The sequence below is a fragment of the Muscardinus avellanarius genome, assembly GCF_963383645.1.
Source record: "Muscardinus avellanarius genome assembly, chromosome: 8".
Classification (NCBI taxonomy): domain Eukaryota; kingdom Metazoa; phylum Chordata; class Mammalia; order Rodentia; family Gliridae; genus Muscardinus; species Muscardinus avellanarius.
Genome location: NC_137794.1, coordinates 113,449,589 through 113,467,821, shown reverse-complemented (window position 1 = coordinate 113,467,821; position 18,233 = coordinate 113,449,589). Strand labels below are relative to the sequence as shown.

The 18,233-nt window shown below is 47.7% G+C and overlaps 1 protein-coding gene across 1 annotated transcript in view; it reads right to left on the bottom strand.

Moving 5' to 3' along the window:
- Positions 1–836: 836 nt before the first annotated feature.
- Positions 837–18,233, bottom strand: part of PACRG (parkin coregulated) — a gene marked incomplete at both ends in the record, with an annotated part of 502,240 nt that continues 484,843 nt past the window's right edge. Inside the window, one exon of the mRNA XM_080700312.1 lies at positions 837–997. Within this exon, the coding sequence (XP_080556438.1) occupies positions 837–997 (161 nt within the window). The remainder of the gene's footprint in view (positions 998–18,233) is intronic.

Genomic DNA, 18,233 nt, shown 5'->3' with positions numbered 1-18,233 from the left:
GTCTCCGCCTCCCAAGCGCGGGGATTACAAGCGTGCGCCACCACGCCCGGCGTAAAGCCATTTTTAAGAATGATAAAAAGCCCTAACTGAACTGCTGGGTAATGTTTTGTCAATAACACGCCAGCTCCTGAGGTGTGGCGTGTTGTGATATGGTGGGACGAGGCTTCAAGCCAGCTTTTGGTATCAAACCATGCTTGCAAACCCACATTTGACACCTACTAGGAGCCCGTCTCCTGAGCTCCCCACCTGCACCCGATGTCAGCTGGAAAGGCCTCGGGGGCCTGGCCCTGGGGGGCTGGAATCATTAATTACGTGTATAGCTGAGGTTATAACGGGCTGCAAAAATTCCCCGCTATAATTGGAATATGGATTCAACAGTTTTATTGAATGTCAAAGCACATTATTCCGCACAGCTGCCGGACAGGCACCACTGAACTGAGGCTTCCATGACAAACACCTATTAAGCAGTCAGCACAAGCTTCCCCCTCACAGCCTCTGACATCACCCCCAGTGCAGGCAGACACCGCGGAATTGCGTATGAAAATTATAGTTTTATTGTCTATACAACTGAAGGTCTAACTCCGACTCCTGCCTCCATCTGAGCTGTAGAAAGAAGCAATTCTTCTCGGAAAACAAATAAACACAGTACACTATTGTAATCTAAGAAACAGGCACTATTTATGTATCGGAAAGCCTTGCTCTCAAAAGGGCCAACAGCCCGATGGCCCATGAGCCTCTACTTCGGCAGCTGTGGAACGAAAGCGGTAGTCCTAAGGAGTGAGTCGTACCGGCGGCAGAGACGGCCCCGCGGCCCACGGGCAGCTCCTCTCCTCCGGTCAGTTCAGCAGGCACGACTCGTAGGTGGGGACCATGTACTTGATGTTGATGAAGGCGTCCTCCCCGCCGTAGCGCTCGAAGGCCTCCAGGGTCTCCTGGATCAGGTCCCCGATGTTCTCCCGCTTCTGCTGGCTGTAGTCGATGCCGTCTCCGGAGTTCACTGGTGCAAGCAAACACAGACGCCTGTTACTGCCGAGCATGCTCCCGGGGTCCGCGGGGCCAGGCCGTGACTCTGGCACTGGCTAGGCGACACGCACACTGAACGGTTTCAGGTGACCCTGCTGAGATTCGGGGCTGTGATGACTCTACAGAGGGTCTGAGGTAGCGGGCTGTGGTGGGCACGCTTGTAATCCCAGCAGCTGGGAGGCTGAGACAGGAGGATTGTGGTTCGAGGCCAGCCTGAGCTACTTTGTGAAGCCCTTCACAACTTCGTGAGACCCTGTTTCAAAATAAAGAATAAAAAATAGGGAGGGGAGTGTAGCTTGGAGGTTGAATGCCCCTGGGTTCCACCCTCAGTACCTCAAAAAAATAAATAAATAAAAGATTGTGAGATAAAGAAGTAACAGTGATGACAAGTCAATGTAGTTACAAGACACTCAGAGCAGGGACTTCTTCCTCCACCTGCCACTGAGCACTGAGTGTGCTTGGGCCGAGGTTTCTCCAGACTCACAGCCGGACCGGTCAGTGATTAGACGAGGTAGTCAGTCTCATGTGATCTAAAGTAGATATTAAGCCAGGCATGGTGGCACCTGCTTGTAATCCCAGTACTTGAGAGGCTGAGACAGGAGGATCTAAGGTTTGAGGCCAGCTTCAGCAACTTAGTGAGACCTTGTTTCAAAATAAAGAATAAAAAATATGGCTTGGGGTGTAGCTCAGAGGTAGAATACTCCTGACTTTCATCCCCAGCATACAAAAAAAAAATGTTGATATTACATAGCCATCCATGGTGGCACATGCTTTTAATCCCAGTATCTGGGAGGCTAAGACAGAAAAATCACAGGTTGGAGACCAGCCTCAGTAATGTAGCAAGACCTTCAACAACTTAGTGAGCCTTGGTTTCAAATAATAAAAAAATAAAAAAAATGGATGAAGGCTAAAAGCCCCTGGATTCTATTTCAGTACAATAAATACATAATAAATAGGCTGGGATTTTGGAACCTAAGGCCCAGCCTGTCCCCTTGCTTTTGTGTCATCTGCACATCTGGCAGACTCTTCCTCCTCTAAGTATCAGTGATGCAGGCATTCATTTACCTAATTACCAGGATCTCCCTGGACCAGCGGCCAGGCAGCAGGAAAGCTCTGCCCACACTGGGGCTGCCCCAGTGGCCGCTGACCCTCTGGACGCAGCTCTTCATGGCTTGAGAGGGACCTTGTGCCACCTGCTAGTTCAGGAGTGTCCAAGCCCAGGGAGGGAGGCCAGCCACAGAGCGGGAGGCAGGCCCGAGCCAGGTCCTGCCACCCAGAGCTGGCACTGGGGATGCTCCGAGGGAAGGGCGTCCTGGTGGAGCCCTGGGAGGCCTCGGCAAGCTCAAAGGGTCTGCAAGAGAGATGTCTGACAGCACCGACTGCGAAAGGTAATAGTGTCCTCTCTCTCTCTCTTTCTCTCTCTCTCTCTCTCTCTCTCTCTCTCTCTCTCTCTCTCTCACACACACACACACACACACACACACACACACACACTCAGCGCACACTTTCTGCTGCATTCCACTGGCAGAGTCCCCAGGGCTTCGAGTCGTGCCTCCGCAGGGCAGTGTCCACAGGCCTTCTCTGGATGGAAAGACAGGGCAGCGGGGGCCCGAGGAGCCAGGAGGGAGGATGTGGCCCCAGACCCCCGACTGCGGAGCCACTTGGAAGCCCACCGTTCACCAGAAGGACTTGTCTCACTTGTATTTCATAAACAGCCTTAAAATGTTTATCCAGTTTGAATGTAAATACAGAGGAGGTTAAAATGGAATTTCAAACTTTTATCCCCAGTGATTTGGGACATTTCGAGCAGATTGGTTCAAGCATCACAAGTATAGTCTACAGCATGGATGTGCCATTCTGCTTGATTTTCTCTAGAAACTTCAGACAGAAACATGACTGCCTTCTCTAACATGGAGACAGTGGACTGCCATCAAGTTGCTGAAGAAGATCTCCTTAAGTTGCCGAGGCTGGCCTTGAACCCGTGATCCTCCTGTCAGTCTCCCAAGGACTGGAATTCTAGGCATATGCCACCACATCCTACGCTCTATTTTTTTCCTTTGTCAGAACAACAAATATATGCTTAAAAGAATAGACACATGTACATCTAAAGTAAACAGGCTTTTGAGCCAGGCGTGGTGGCGCATGCTTGTAATCCCAGCATTTGGGAGGCTGAGACCGGAGGATCGCAGTTCACGGACAGCCTCAGCTACTTAGTGAGGCCCTCTGCAACCCAGTGAGACCCGGTTTCAAAATAAAGAATAAAAAAAATATTGGGCAGGGGGTGTAGCTTGGAGGTCAAATGCCTCTGGGTTCCATCCCCAGACCCACACACAAAAAATAATTATATATATATATATATATATATATATATATATATATATATATATATTGAACAGGCTTTAAAAAAGATCGCCGTAAAGGCCCTGGGAGCGGGCGTGGGTCAGTGCCCCACCTGGGGAACCATCCATCCCGGGTTAACCGAGAAAGAGAGCATGCGAGAAAAGACACGAAGGGGAAAAGTCTGAAGGAGGCGAAGACCAAAAGCAACAACAAGGTCAGGAAAAGGCGTAGGAGGGAGAACACTGAGTGACGGCGGGCCAGGGCCAGGGCCAGGGCTGAGGTATCTGTTAGGAGGGACACTGCCGCCCAGCTGAGCGGGAGGGAGTGCCCCAGGAGGTCTCTGGCTGATCCTGTGGCCATCTCCCCCATCTACGTGGCGGATAAACTCCTGCTCCTCTCTGGTGCATGCACGGGGAACGTGGACGTCTGTGACCGGGCAGGACAGGACGGCCCAGGCACAGCGCGGCCCGGACACATGAGGAATACAATCTGCAAGGGGCTGGCTTGAGCCTTGGTTCAGCTCCTTCTGGACAAAGATACATATATTTATCACTAATAAATGGTGCCCTTTCTTGGCATATTAGTCAAAGGTCAAGAGCTGAATGGATCATGGGACAGGCATCCTTCCCTGGTGGGAGCCAGGGAGTGTGGAAAGTCGCTCATGGCACGAGCCCGCTCGTCCCCGCCTCCCCCAAAGCAGCAATGACAAGCGACGCTTTATTTCATGTTCTTACTTTTTAAGAAACATTTAACTGTGGGAGTCAGTAAACTATGTAGCTTTCTTTTTTTTGTTCTTCAACAACATAAACCCAAATGATAAAAGAACAGAGGCCGCTTATCGGAAAAGTGAGTTGGAGTTGAGCTGGAATACATGGCGGGTGCAGAATGTGCACCACTGGGTAGAACACAGACCAAAAATCAACAGAAAAGCGCATTCCTTGTTTTCACCCTGTAAGGATGCGCTGCACGGCTTGGCATCACGCGATGGCGCGGGGCCGTGAGGAATGTGATCTCCTGCCCTAAGCCGCGGCATCCTCGGCTTTCTGAAGAACATGAAGCTGAGGTGATTCGTGGGTGCTCACCGTTTTACATATGTAGGATGCTGTTGGAAAATATGTTTGTGAGAAAAGGACACTTAAAAAAAAACACCAACCAGATGGTTATTTACAATTGTGGATTCTGATTAGGAAGATGACATTTCAATTTAGGAAACCAGGAGTCTATTTTATGTTCAGCAGCCAGAGAGCTACACTGATGATGGAAAGACATGTTTTATTTATGACCAAGCAAATAGGGCCAGAGCACGGGTTTAAACCAGACAGCAGCGTGTTTCTACAAGTCCGGTGTGCACAGAGGAGGGCAAGGCTTAGTGCCCGTTCTTAGAGAATCATGCATGCAGGAGGTGGAAAACCACTGCTCCAAAGAGTCCCTGGTTAAAAGTTATTCTAAAGGCATCTATCACCCTGAATGTTGAATTTGCTACACTTATGTAAGCAGTATGTGTATGTATGAAACAGATGCAAACTCTTTGTCTAGCTAAACCTCTGAGCCCCCTCAGCCTGTAGGCTTTCTCTGCCCAAAGGCGTTTGGGTCAGCGCAGGACTGTGGTGTGTGTCTGTCTCAGTCTGTCTGCCAGTGCACGCTCGGGGGTTCCTGAACTCGGATCATACCTGCGAAGTGACTGCTGTAGTGCCTGGACCCCGGGCCACCAGGAAGGACACTTAGGAAACACACATTTACATTTCACACAGATAGCTGCTGTGTGACCTGGGCCAGCAACTGGGATCCCGTAGGATTTGAATGAGACACTGCCTCACCGCGGTGTCAGTGTCTAGACCGTGTGGAAGCCTCTTTCTTTCCCCTTTTTTAGTTACCACTGTTACCAGGAAAAGGAGAAAAACGAGAAGCAAAGGAAGTAGAGTCGAGAGGAAGGAAGGACGGCTTTGGGCCGGCTGTCTCCCCAGGCGTGGGGTTCAAGTGTGGCTCCCCATGCAGAAGCAGCTTCAGCTGCTGTCTGGGGAGTTTTCTCTGCAGACAGAACACTGCTAGGCACCACAGGGTAATGCAAGAGGAGAAAAAAAATCAAGGCCCTCGTCTTGGAGAGCTTACGGTCTGGTTACTGCAGCCTCGCTAACCACCTCCCCACAGCACACGGTGATCAGTTGTGCACGGTGTAGAAGCACACGGTGTAGACACGCCCCGCCAGAGGCTCCCCAGCTATCCCTGAGCCCATCAGCCCCCTGCCTCGGGTGCTCTGTGGGACCTGTGGCTGCAGAGAACTCTGACCCATTTGCTTGAGTCAGACATCTCTTATCTCAGTCAGGGAGCGCAGTAAGAATGTGTGTGTGGCCCTGGGATGGTCAGGGCCGGTTTAATTCAAATTCAGATTTTTCTGACTCTAATTCTTCTTGGGAAAATCCTCTTAAATGGTAGCTGTATAGATAATCTCATGAACACTAACACACAATGTCTTTACTTAGAAGAGAAAGCCTCATTTAAGTTACTGGAGATATCACACCAATAAGTACTTGCTTCTGATTGATCAGTCAGCATACCTGAGGCGTTATTCGTTTGATACCAAACAGATGAAGTCCTTTCTGAAACCAGTCTGGATTTTCTGGCATTGACCAAGCAAATACACAGACACTGTCTCAGGAAGGAAGCACTGCGGGTCATTTGGAGGACTTCCTGTTGGAGTCAGCAGCGCGGTGCCCCAGGGAGGACAAGTCTCAGCAGTGGGAATGCAGCCTTAGCTCACGGGAGGGTGGGGGGACATTGTGCCTGTCCCTCTCCACCGCTCATGCGGAAATGGCCAAGGGTTTGAGGCCTTTTTTGTGTGTGTGTGGTGGAACCAGGGTTCCTGGAAACCCTTCTATCTCTGGGCTACACTCCCAAACCTATTTTTATACTTTTTATTTGGAAACAGGGTCTCTTAAGCCAGCGAGGCTAGCTTCGAACCAGCGTGATCCTCCTGTCTCCACCTCCAAAGCGCAGGGATTACAATCGTGAGCCACCACGCCCCGGGTCCGAGGCTTTTAAAAGCCCACATACCACGCATTCACACTCGTGTATACTTTAATCGGTGCATTGTAACTGTACATCATAGTGAGTTCTAAGTGACTCAGAGGTGATACCAGCTTAGAAAACTCACACTCCTGAGTGAGTCAGGAACCTATGATGAGACCCGGGCTAACCTTGCGGGTCTAGCTTTACACTGCACACCACCTTCTAGAAGCTCTAGCCCTGCCACGCAACTCACCAAGCTCAATAACAAAGACTCGGATGCTGTATAAGTACCGCGCGCTAACCGATTGCGCCACTGGAGCACTCAAGACAGGAGGCATCACAATCCCAGACTTCAAATTATACTATAGAGCAATAGTAGTAAAAACAGTGGTACTGGCACAATAACAGATATACTGACCAGTGGATTAGAATAGAAGATACAGAAACAAACCCACACATCTTTAGTCAATTAATCTTTGACAAAGGGGCCAAACTCATATGCTGGAGAAAAGACAGCCTTTTCAACAAATAGTGCTGGGAGAACTGGCTTTCCATTTGTAAAAAGATGAATCTAAACCCCTATATCTCACCAAACACAGGAATCAACTCAAGATGGATCAAAGACTTAGAAATTAGACCTGAGACTGTTAAGTTAGTAGAGGAGAGCATAGGTTCAACACTACAACATATTGGCACAGGCAGTAACTTTCTCCACAAAACCTCCAAAGCTCAGGACATTAAAGCAAGAATTAACATGTGGGATAACATCAAACTTAAAAGTTTCTTCTCATCAAAGGAAACCATCAACAACTTAAAGAGGAAGCCTACAGAATGGGAAAAGATCTTTACCAACCACCATTCTGATAGGGGGCTAATATCCAGAATATACAAAGAGCTCAAAAGACTCTACACTAGCAAAGCAAACAACCCAATCAAGAAATGGGCAAATGAACTAAATAGACACTTCACAAAAGAAGAGATACAAAGGGCCAATAGATACATGAAAAGATGTTCTTCATCACTGGCCATCAGGGAGATGCAAATCAAAACTACACTGAGATTCCATCTAACCCCAGTCAGAGTGGCAAGCATAAAGAAATCAACAACAAATGCTGGTGAGGATGTGGGGAAAGAGGAACTCTTTTACACTGTTGGTGGGAGTGCAAAGTAGTTCAGCCACTATGGAGATCTGTGTGGAGATTCCTAAGAAAGGTGGGAATAGATCCACCATATGATCCAGCTCTACCACTCCTGGGTATTTTTCCAAAGGGGTTGAATTCAGAGAACTATAGCAACATATGCATACCTATGTTCATAGCAGCACAATTTGTAATAGCCAAAATATGGAACCAATCCAGGTCCCCATCAACAGATGAATGGATTGCAAAACTCTGGGAAATACACACAGTGGAATTCTACTCAGCCATAAAGAAGAACAAAATCATACCTTTTGCAAGAAGGTGGAAAGTCCTGGAGAGCATTGTTAAGCGAGACCAGCCAAGCACAGAAGGAGAAGGTACATATGTTTCTGCTAATATGCCCAAACTAGGGAATCCAGAGGATACCAGTGGGACTCCAGATAATGGAGGGGAAATACCAGCAAAGCTTGAATGGAAAGATAGAGGAGGAGGAAGGCTGAACTTGATTAATGAGGGTCCACAGCCGAATATATGTAAAATTATTAATATGGCATGGTTACCCGGGACAATCATTGTTTTATTGCTGGGAGGGGGGAAGGGAAAACAGGGGCGGGAGGGGGGAGAGGGCATCAAGTATAGTTTAAATGTATACCATTTATGTTCAATAAAAAAATTAAAAAAAACCAAAGACTCAGATGCATGTGTGTGTGTGTGTGTGTGTGTGTTACTAAGGATGGAACCCAGGAGTATTCTACCTCTGAGTTACACCCCCAGCCCTATTTTATGTTTTATTTTGAAACAGGGTCTCTCTAAGTTGCTGAGAGCCTCACTAAGTTGCAGAAGCTGGCTTTGAACACACAATCCTGTCTTAGCTCCCAAGTACTGGGATTACAGCAGGGCGTGGCCACCACACTTGGCTCCCCTGCCTAAGTGCACAATGGCGTCTTACATAACTGCAGAAATTAGGAAACAGCTCAGACCAATAAAAGGCTGAGTAAGAGACAAGACCGGGCTCACCTTCGCCTCGGGCAGGAGGACGGCTGGTGCTCTGCACACCTGAGGCTGAATTACAGGCTAAGCTGAGGCTTTGAAGTAAATTGCTTCCGTGGCGACACCCTCCTTGGTCTATGCTGTGTTTGTGTGGAGTGTGCAAGTGTTGTCAAATGCATCCATGTGGCACACAGGTGGAAGCTGGTCCACATCCAGACCCCTCACCAAGGTGGTGGAAGCGCAGCACAGAAGCACCTTTGTCGTGCCTTTCCCCGGGGGCCACGTGTCTGGTGCTTAGGGTGCCCCAAGAATTCTGGTGCCGGCCTGCTGAGGCCGGGTGAGCTTCCTGAACCAACACAGAGTGGCACGAAAGGAATGTCACGGAAAAATGTAATCGTTTCTTTTTGGCTCAGAAAAGGCATTTTTTGGATTCTCAAGTGCTGAACTAAAAAACGCCCCACTAGAAGCCCTCTTCCCTGTAGGGACTTGTAGAGGCTTGATAGAGCTAGCCACAGCTGATGCAGTCTCTCTCCTTATTGGTCGCTAGTGACGTCATCACCGAGGGCAGAGAAAGTGTGCCCTGGGGCCCGTGTTCAGGTCTCGGCAGGTATGAGCAAGAGGAGCCTGACACGAATATCACTATTCGAAGATGTTTCTTGGCGGCAGACTTTCCTTTGAATGATTCTAAGTATGTTTTTCCTTTGTGTGTAGTGGATTTACTGGTCAAGAGACTGAGCTGGCCAGAACAGCAAATCTGTTTGTATTAACTGGCATTTAACCAGAGAGGTCAGTTTTAGTGCCATAAAACTAAAAAATTTCTAAAGAAATTCATTCAAGAGCTAATTCTAGTCATTAAAAAAAAAAGATGTCATTAAAAAGACAACATAATGCTTATAAGTTTAGAAGTGGTTACTTGAGTTTCTTTTTAATTTGGATTAATAAAGGGGCGAAGTGAGGGGATATGGATATATTTTATCCTTTAAATTTTCTTCAGTTCTAATACCTAGATTAGTGTTATCATTTTCGTGAGAACTAGCTTTCTATTTGGAGGTAGCTTGGATTTGATTTACTTTCTAGAAATAGTTCTGCCTGTTTGAGAATAAAAGGACTTTCTTCCTTGAAGTCTGCAGAGTCGCAGGAAACAACTGTGACTTCTAGTGTGATCTTTCTGGAGGTGGGGGAGGGAGAGGGGGAGAAGGGTGGGGTGGAGGAGGGTGAAATCTAGGTCGAAACTCATTTCTGTACATTGAGTATGAGAAGAAGGCTCTGGGGAAAATAGTATGAGGTTATGTGCTCTTAGAATCCTTTTCTTTAAAAAAAAAAAGTTTGCTGTTACTTTGAGGGGTTTGACCTCTCCTCCTAAGCCCTAGCCTCTGTCCCCCTTTGGGAGTTCTGGGCGTTTCTGTGTCGGGCCACACTTCGCCAGCACTGCCCTGGCTGACCCTCTCTTCTTGGGAACTGCAGGTTTTCGGCTCATCCTGAAGGATGACCTTCCAATGGGCATTTCCAAAGTCTTGGTTCGTGGGAGTGTTAATCATAGCTGCGATGGTTTTGCAACCCCAAACTTATAATAGCCATAGAGCCTGGCATGCTGGAGATGCCCAAGGGCTTAAATACTTCAAATCTGCTCAGATCTTGTTGACATTCATGACATTCACAAGATTTCCTCCCTCGGAAGATGAAAGCTTTGAAGCGAGTCCTTGGTTCCCGGCTGGACGTCTTACTCTCCTCTCGTCTTGACACTGAAGCTGGGGACTAAAGCAAGAGGCCGCCATCCGACCGCCACCTCTGTGAAAGTTAGAGGCGTCTGCATCTCCTCTGTGGGGTCATCGGTCACCTGTGGGCCTGAAGAGATCACGGGTCTTGGACCAATGGCCAATTTAGTATCTAAACTTGCCTGGGGGTAGACCATGGCAATTTCTAAACCATTGTCATCTTCCAAACGCAACTTAGGTCTATTTCTGAGTTGTTAATAATACCAATTGAGGTGCCCTGGCACAGGAGAGGACACTGGGTTCAAGGCAAATAACCTGGGATATACGTTTTCAGCGATTTAGTAGATGTCGATCCATGGGCCAGTTGCTCCCTTCATTTGAAAACCACAATTGCTACCTGTTTATAAAAGAGACTGAATATTGGATGATCTCTGGGTCCTCTCCCAATCCTGACATTGGTTTTTGTAGTATTTCAATTTAACTTGGGACCAAGCAGCTGGAAATGATGGTTATCCAATGGGTGCCTTGTATCTCGGCTGGGAAGATGATCACAAAGCAACTAAATACTTCTTCAAAGCAAGTCACTAATCACACGGCATCATGCTCCGTCTTCAAATCAGGTTATAAAGAAGACTTGAAAGGACCTAATGTTTAAAAAATTCATCCTAGTTCAGGAAGAGAACGCTGTCAAAGACGCATTCTTTGTTGACACGTTGTCCAATGTTATTGCATTCTGCTATTTCAGTCTGTGTAACTTTTAATCCCTCAGAATAACATATGGGCTGAAATAGTCCAGTTGGCAATAATTTGGCCAAAACTACAAAAAAGGCAAGTTAGGGTCTTCTCTGATCAAATACTAATTTGACGTGAGTGTTATGCTGAGAAAGACAGATGAACTCACCGATCTATTTCTGTGCAGGACAAATGTAACTATCGATTCAGTCAGCAATGAATCGAGCTGATTTCAGGGGTCTGGAACGAAAATGCAATCTCCTTTCTTGTTGGCCAACATGATTCAATGAGAAGATTGCATCCAAGAAAGCAGAGAGTTCTAACTTGTTTATCTTAAATCTACCCCTCGTTGTCTTATCTCACGGTGGGGTAACATGGACAAGGACCGAACGGTACTTCCACAGATGTAGTCCTTTAAAACGAAGATCACTAGCCAGGCGTGGTGGCCCACACTTGTAATCCCAGTATTTGGGAGGCTGACACCAGAGGACTGCTGGTTGAGGACAGCCTCAGCTACTTAGTGAGGCCCTCCGCAATTCAGTGAGACCTGTTTCAAATCATAAAAAGACTAAAAATTAGGGCTGGGGGTGTAGCTTGGAGGTACAGTTCCCCTGGGTTTCCTCCCCAGTACTGCAAATAAAATAAAGATAAAATAAAAAATTAAAATAAAGTAGCTAAATGCTACTATAACTGCCCTTCGTGGAAAAGAAAATGGGTTTCTAGAGGGGAGATGATTCAGTAAAGTGATACAGGAAGCAGGAGATAAGAGGGACGAGGGCAGGACTCTGCTGAGTGAGGGGAAGGCGCCGGCAGGTTCCGGAAGAGGGGTCTGCACACGGTGGGCCATCACGGGGTGGGCGTGGAGGTAGCAGCACGTCTGCTTCCTCCTACAGAGGCGCGCCAGCCTTGTTGAAGAGCGATGCAGGCAGCAGAGAGATGCATCCATGTGAGAGGATGCAGTGCTTGGCCAGCCAGCCCAGCAGCCAGCCCCTCAGCCTAGCGCCATTGTATGATACAGACCAGCGCGCGGCCTTTACTCCATTAAAAGTCCTTGAAATCAGAGCTGCATTCCCAGAGAGCTACGCAGGAAGGGAGAATCAGAGCGACTGATTCCAAGTAGCCTTTTCAGAACACAGATCCATGCAGGAAACTCTGGGACTCATTTCCCGCCTCTCCCTGCCATCTTTATGAGCATTTATTATGATTTATTTCTAGACCCGGCATGTGTTAGTTACACTAACTGCAGAGGAGAGCTGCCCAGGGTTTAAACAAGAGACAAGCGGCCTGAGGTCACTTTCAGGGACCGTAGATGGGTTGGAAGCCCAGGGAGAACCCTAACCGCAGGGCGGCAGGGATAGAGCAAGAAGGTACTAAGAAGGAATCTCATAAGCACCTGCGTGGCCTTTCTAGATCCCCAGGAAACAAAAGGCCACATTCAAGCCACAGATGCTGGAGAAGCTTATGGACTGGTTTGAGGTTTCCGCCCTTCATATATGGGATGCTCTAGTTTTCTCTCAAGATGTTATTTCCTGTGCTTCTTCAAGAGTGTTTCATAAATCTAATGTATAGGGGCCCCGGCTGGCCCTCAATGGGAAAAAGGCAGCTCATCTTCCCACAGAGGCCCTGGGCCTGGGCTCAGAAGAAGTTGTTTCTGTTAGTTTTATCTGTTTTCCAGTGTCTGCCTTAGTTTAAAATGGGGTTTACCTGCACTGTCCTCATGTCCTCAAATTTGAGAAGAAAGCTTCTTTCCCGCAGTAAAAAAAAAAAAAAAAAAAAAAAAAAAAAAAAAAAAAAACCAAAAAACCCCAAAAAACCAGATTATCCTGTTTACTTTACTAGCAGTCTTTCTCCAAGCGGAAGAAAATGATGGATTCTATAGAGCTTCCAGATTATCTGGAAATTTGGTTTAATATGATTTCTTCCATAGCTATATTGTCTTTTTCAAATGACGCAAGAAACAGCAAAATTAGTGATTTTGATTGAAAAGTAATCCTGACTGCTCTTTTCAGGAATAATGCAAACCTATTAGAAGTAATTTTAACGTTTTCTAGGCTGATGCTGGAAACTGCAGAGAGGCACCAGAACGGTGGTCGTTGTCACCATTTCCCATTTCCAGGAAACATTACGATATCTCGTGCAGGGCATTTTCAGCCCTGATTTTTTTTTTCTGTAATCAAGGTACAAAAATGAAAATAGAAATCTCGAATTTCTAACAAAGGCCATCAGCCAACACAGCAGACGGTGGGAAAATGCATTTCCCAAATTACCTTTTTAGAACTTTCACCTGTATAATGAACCCAACTCAGAAGCCTCTGTATACCCAGCATCGTAACAAAGCACGGTTAAACTGTTGTTGACTATGAGCCTGCCAGCAGGGCACAGAGCCACCAAGCAAAAGAGTTTCATGGCCTTGGTGACTTTTTGTTCTATGGAAAAGAAAAAAAAATCAAATAGATAAACTCACTAATTGTGCTTACAATGAAACATCACATTGTACCATTATAGCATTTCTGTAGATCGGATGGTTATTTGGGACATATCTCAGCTGCCTAAAGGATCTGCTCTTTGAAAATTCTAAAATGAATTTATGGATGCAGAGTTTGAATAGATTTCCAAGTCACTAGCTGAAAATTTTATAGAGTAGGAATATTTCTCACCAAATGAGCTCAATTAACACAAAAACAATATATTTAATGAACAAATCAAAGCATTCTCTGTGCTGGACGGAGTTAACTGCTGTAAAAGGAACAGAGTTAAAACCTTCAAGCCTTTTACAACTGTTTCTGTTTAAAATAACCTTGAAATATCTTTCAAACCCTTGACTATCAACTTTTATCAGCGTGCATACTGGTGATTAAATGTGTAAGAGACATCTACTTTGCCACCAAGTATATCAATACAGAACACTCCAGCTTGCCTAGCGACATATTTACGAATGTTCAGGGCTTTGCTAAAGTCTAATCAAGGTTTTGGCCACATTGGGCAGCGGGGAGAGACTTCTAAACTGTGTGGTGAAAAATTTAAATGTGGCCATTTAATTTGCCATAGCAGCAAAATTGGGTTTGCAGAAGAACTGACACTGGGCTTGTTGGAAGTGCTGATAAGTAAAAATGCTGACTTTTGATACTTTGCATAAAGAATGCTTATTTGCTTGAGTTACATTTTTATCTCTTAAAATTCCTTAGTTTAGCACACCCAGTGTCTGTCCTCAGTATCAGGACTTTCAGTAGGTGACGAGATAAAGACAGCATGGAAATAAAACCAGAGCATCGCGGAGAGGCGGAGGCGGTGGCTAGGGTGCGCACAGGCTGCCCGCCTCCCGACGGCCCTGCCTCCCAGCTCCACGTGGTCCTCAGCCTGGGACCGAACCTCTGATGGAAACGGGCCGATAACCGGCCCTCAGGAGGGGTCACGGGGGACTAGGGGATGTATGTAGTGTTTGGATCTAACATAAGCCCTTTATCCTAACTGTAGTTGCTATTCAATCAATATCGTAGCGCTCAGATAACTAGAGACTGTCCATAATTTCACTCTCCTCTGGAGTGGGACAAGAAGAACAGCCCCGTAGAGCTCAGAGAGTGAGCATTCTGCTTTATTGTTGAATATAACGGGCTCACTCTGCCACCTCACAGAAGCGCAGGCCCTCAGGTCTGGCGGAAGCAGGGGTGTTATCACAGTGTTCACAGCGGGCACGGCGCTCTCATCTGAGATGGACCACAGGAGCTGCGTTTCCTTTTAAGATTCTTGGTTGCAGGACTTTATCTGCAAATAATTTATGGCTGCATTTATACTCAGTCATTTCGTTTTATCTTCCAGGCATGGTGCAGTAACATTGGTGCCTCAATGAACTGGGCAAAGGGGCGAGTCCTGCCACCCATGGCGCCAGGCTTGGCGAGGCCAGGGCTGGTGGCGCTGCTTATTTCTTTTGTGCCTTCACCAAGTCCTGGTTTTCCTAATTTCAGGAGCACAGTTCACGATTAGCCAGTTCCCTTGATTGCTGGCTGCCTGTGAGAGTCATAGTCCTGGCAAGCCAACAGGAAAGAGTGGGTCTTATTTAATTAATTAATTAATTAATTAATTATTTTGCAATACTGGGGATGGAACCCAGGGGCATCCTACCTCCGAGCCACACTCCCAGTCCTATTTTTTATTCTTTAATTTGAAACAGGGTCTCCCTGAGTTGCAGAGGGCCTCACTAAGTAGCTGAGGCTGTCTTCGAACTGTGATCCTCCGGTCTCAGTCTCCCAAATGCTGGGATGACAAGCGTGGCCCCCACGCCTGGCCTGAGAGTGGGTTTTATTTTCGCATACCCATCTGACATGTGCCTCGAATGCACAGCATGGTCACTGTTTTGCAGCATTCTGATGGGGCTGCCTATTTGCAAAGTAACTCATATTTGTATTTCCCTAGTGTCTGGCGGAAGATATTGAATTGGTACTTAGCAAACGCATCGTAGTTCCAATTTTATATGAGGCCAGTGGCTAAATTGAAAGAGATAGATGGAGAGAGGGTGACAGTCTCATTGCCTGCTGCTGACCACACGGAGAAAGCGATGGAGGGAAAGGAACAGTAAGAAACCTCGGAGCAGCGTGTGACTTCTGTCTTATCTGTGCAGGGCTGTGAGTACCCAGCTGTTGTTCAGGAAACTTTCCCTGCTGCTTCTTACACTGCATAAACCTCCATGCTGGCTGCTTCCCCTGCCAGGGTTTCTGCTTTGGTCTTGGCGCCCCAAAGGACTCCATCTCTTTCTCCAGATTCTTGGCCCTTGGTCCTCTGTGACAGGGGTGGACCCCATGGTTCCTGCCCTGGGCCAGCCTCCCAAATGTGAAGTTTTCTTGGAGCCACGAGGAAACTGGGGCAAATGTCCTGGCAGACAAGCCCCCTTGCTGGGCGAAGGCCTCACCAATTTCCTGGGCTTACCCCAGTGCCTCGTCCCAGCGATCTGCTGTGCCTCCACCTCCTGGGAGATGTGAACCAGTCCGTTGGTCCCAGCCTCTTGGGGTAGCCTACATTGAGGACCTCTGTTCACACACAGGAATCCTGAGACCTGCGTCCTGCACTCAGAGATCCGGCGTGTGGTGGTGGGCCCATAGTCTGGGCTACTTGGTTACATTTTGACAGTGACTTTCAGCTCAGAGACACATGGTGGGAATTTGGGGAGTTGAGGTGGTTTGCCATCGGAAGTGCTTATGGACAGGCAAACTTCCTGGCCTCTGGGCAGCACCAGCAGCATTGCCCACTCTTCCTCCCTCTAGCCTGCCAACTCCAAAGCCTCTTGTTCCTGCACTAGCTGCTGCTGGGGCCACCCCTGCATCGCCCGAGCCTCAAAGACCTGTCAGGAATGGCCACCCTAACCAGCCTGCCCACCCTGCTGTAGGACCTGCCTATCTGAGTCAGAGTAGGCCACAAGCCTTGTGTGGCCCCAGACGCCAGGAAGTTGCCTGTCCCTGCAGGCTTCCTATGGCAGATGACCTAGACTCCTGAAATTCCCACTGTCAGGGTTGCCTCTTGAAGCTGAAGGTCTCCATAAAAATATAACCAAGCTGGCTGGGTGTGGTGGAACATGCTTGTAATCCCCACACTTGGGAGGCGGAGACAGGAGGATCGCGCAGGTTCGAAGCCAGCCGTGCTGGCTTTAAGAGACTCTGTTTCCAAATAAAAGTATAAAATAGGTCTGAGAGTATAGCCCTAAGATAGAAGGGCTTCCAGGAACCCCAGTACCACCAAAAAAAAAAAAATACACACACACACACACACACACACACACACACACGTGTGTGTGTGTATCCAAGCTGGGTGTAATGGTGCATGCTTGTAATACCAGCATATTTGGGAGGCTGAGACAGAAGGATCGTGGTGCATGGCTAGCCTCAGCTACTTAGTGAGGCCCTCTGCAACTCAGGAGACCCTGTTTCAAAGTAAAGGATAAAAAATAGGGCTGTATTCTCTAAAACAGAGCCCAGCAAGGTGGTACAGGCCTGTAATCCCAGAACTTGGAGGCTGAGACAGAAGGCTCTCAGCTTCAAGGCCAGCCTCAACAACTTAACGAGAGACCCTGTTTCAGAATAAAAACTAAAAAGGGCTGGAGTAGAGGCTAGCGGTAGAATGCCCTGGCCCGAGGTCCAGCACTGTGTGCATGTAGCCAATGCCTGTGACCCCCACCACGTCCACGTGCTTAGATCGCGGTAACAGTAGGGAGGGTGAAGTAGAAGGCTCGGAGGAGCCAGGGACGAGGGTCCAGCTTGAGCCCGGGGTCCTCGCTTGACTCCTGCCATGATTTGTGGCCAGCTACGCCCTTGGGCCCCAGAAGCTGAGGATGGACGTGGCTGGGGTGGGAACTGGGGGCTTCTGTTCTGGGGGGAGGACAACAGATGAGCAGTCATTAATCAAGAGTATGTCAGAGAGTTAGGTCAAGAACAGAGGTGGCGTGGTGGGGGCTGGGAGGGCAGGGAGCCGAGGACGCACCTGCGTGTGCGTGCGTGTGTGTGTGTGTGCACGCATGTAGTGTGTGTGTGCATGTGGTATGGCGGGGAGCCAGTCGGAGGAGGCGCCGGTCAGTCCCGCGATGTATGCTGTACGCGAGTCTCCACAGCAGCAGCCGTTCAGTAGCTGCGGCGTGGAAACCCTAAATCACTGAGCCCTCCTCTGGAGACACTAAGTCCGCTCCATCCAGATTGGCACAATTTTTGACACTAATACAATAAACAACTCCGCGCATGGTCTTTTCCTTTACCTGCATGATTCCTAGAAACTGTTCTCAGAAGTGAGGTTGCTCAGAAGGATGTGGACATTTTTTTACTTACTGGCATACACTGCATATGGATTATTCAGAAAGGTTATACCGGTGTTGCCAGCAGTGTAGGAAAGTAGCTGCTTTACCGCAGCATTGGGTGTTATAATGAAAATCTTGTTTGCTAATTCAGTGTAACTAAAATGTAACATTAAGGTTGTTTTAGTTGGCATCTTTCTGATTTTGGGGAGGTTAAGATTTCCCATGTATACTTTGTCCACTCCTTCTCTTCCTGTTTACGCCTGCTTCTATCCCATCGTCAGCCTGTTTATTTATCTTACAGCCTTTATAAAAAAAAAAAACAAAGTCTCCTCCAGTCATCCTGGGAAGGAGGGAGTGGGGCAAGGCGTTCTGGAGAGTGAGAATCTTTTTCTAGCTCACAAGGTCGCAGCGTTCATTCCTTTTTGACTGATTAAGCACATTTCATGGAGACGCACACTTCCAGAGAGCGGGAAGAGGGCTCGAAGAGTCACCGTAACTCCAGAGGTGTCCAAGGGG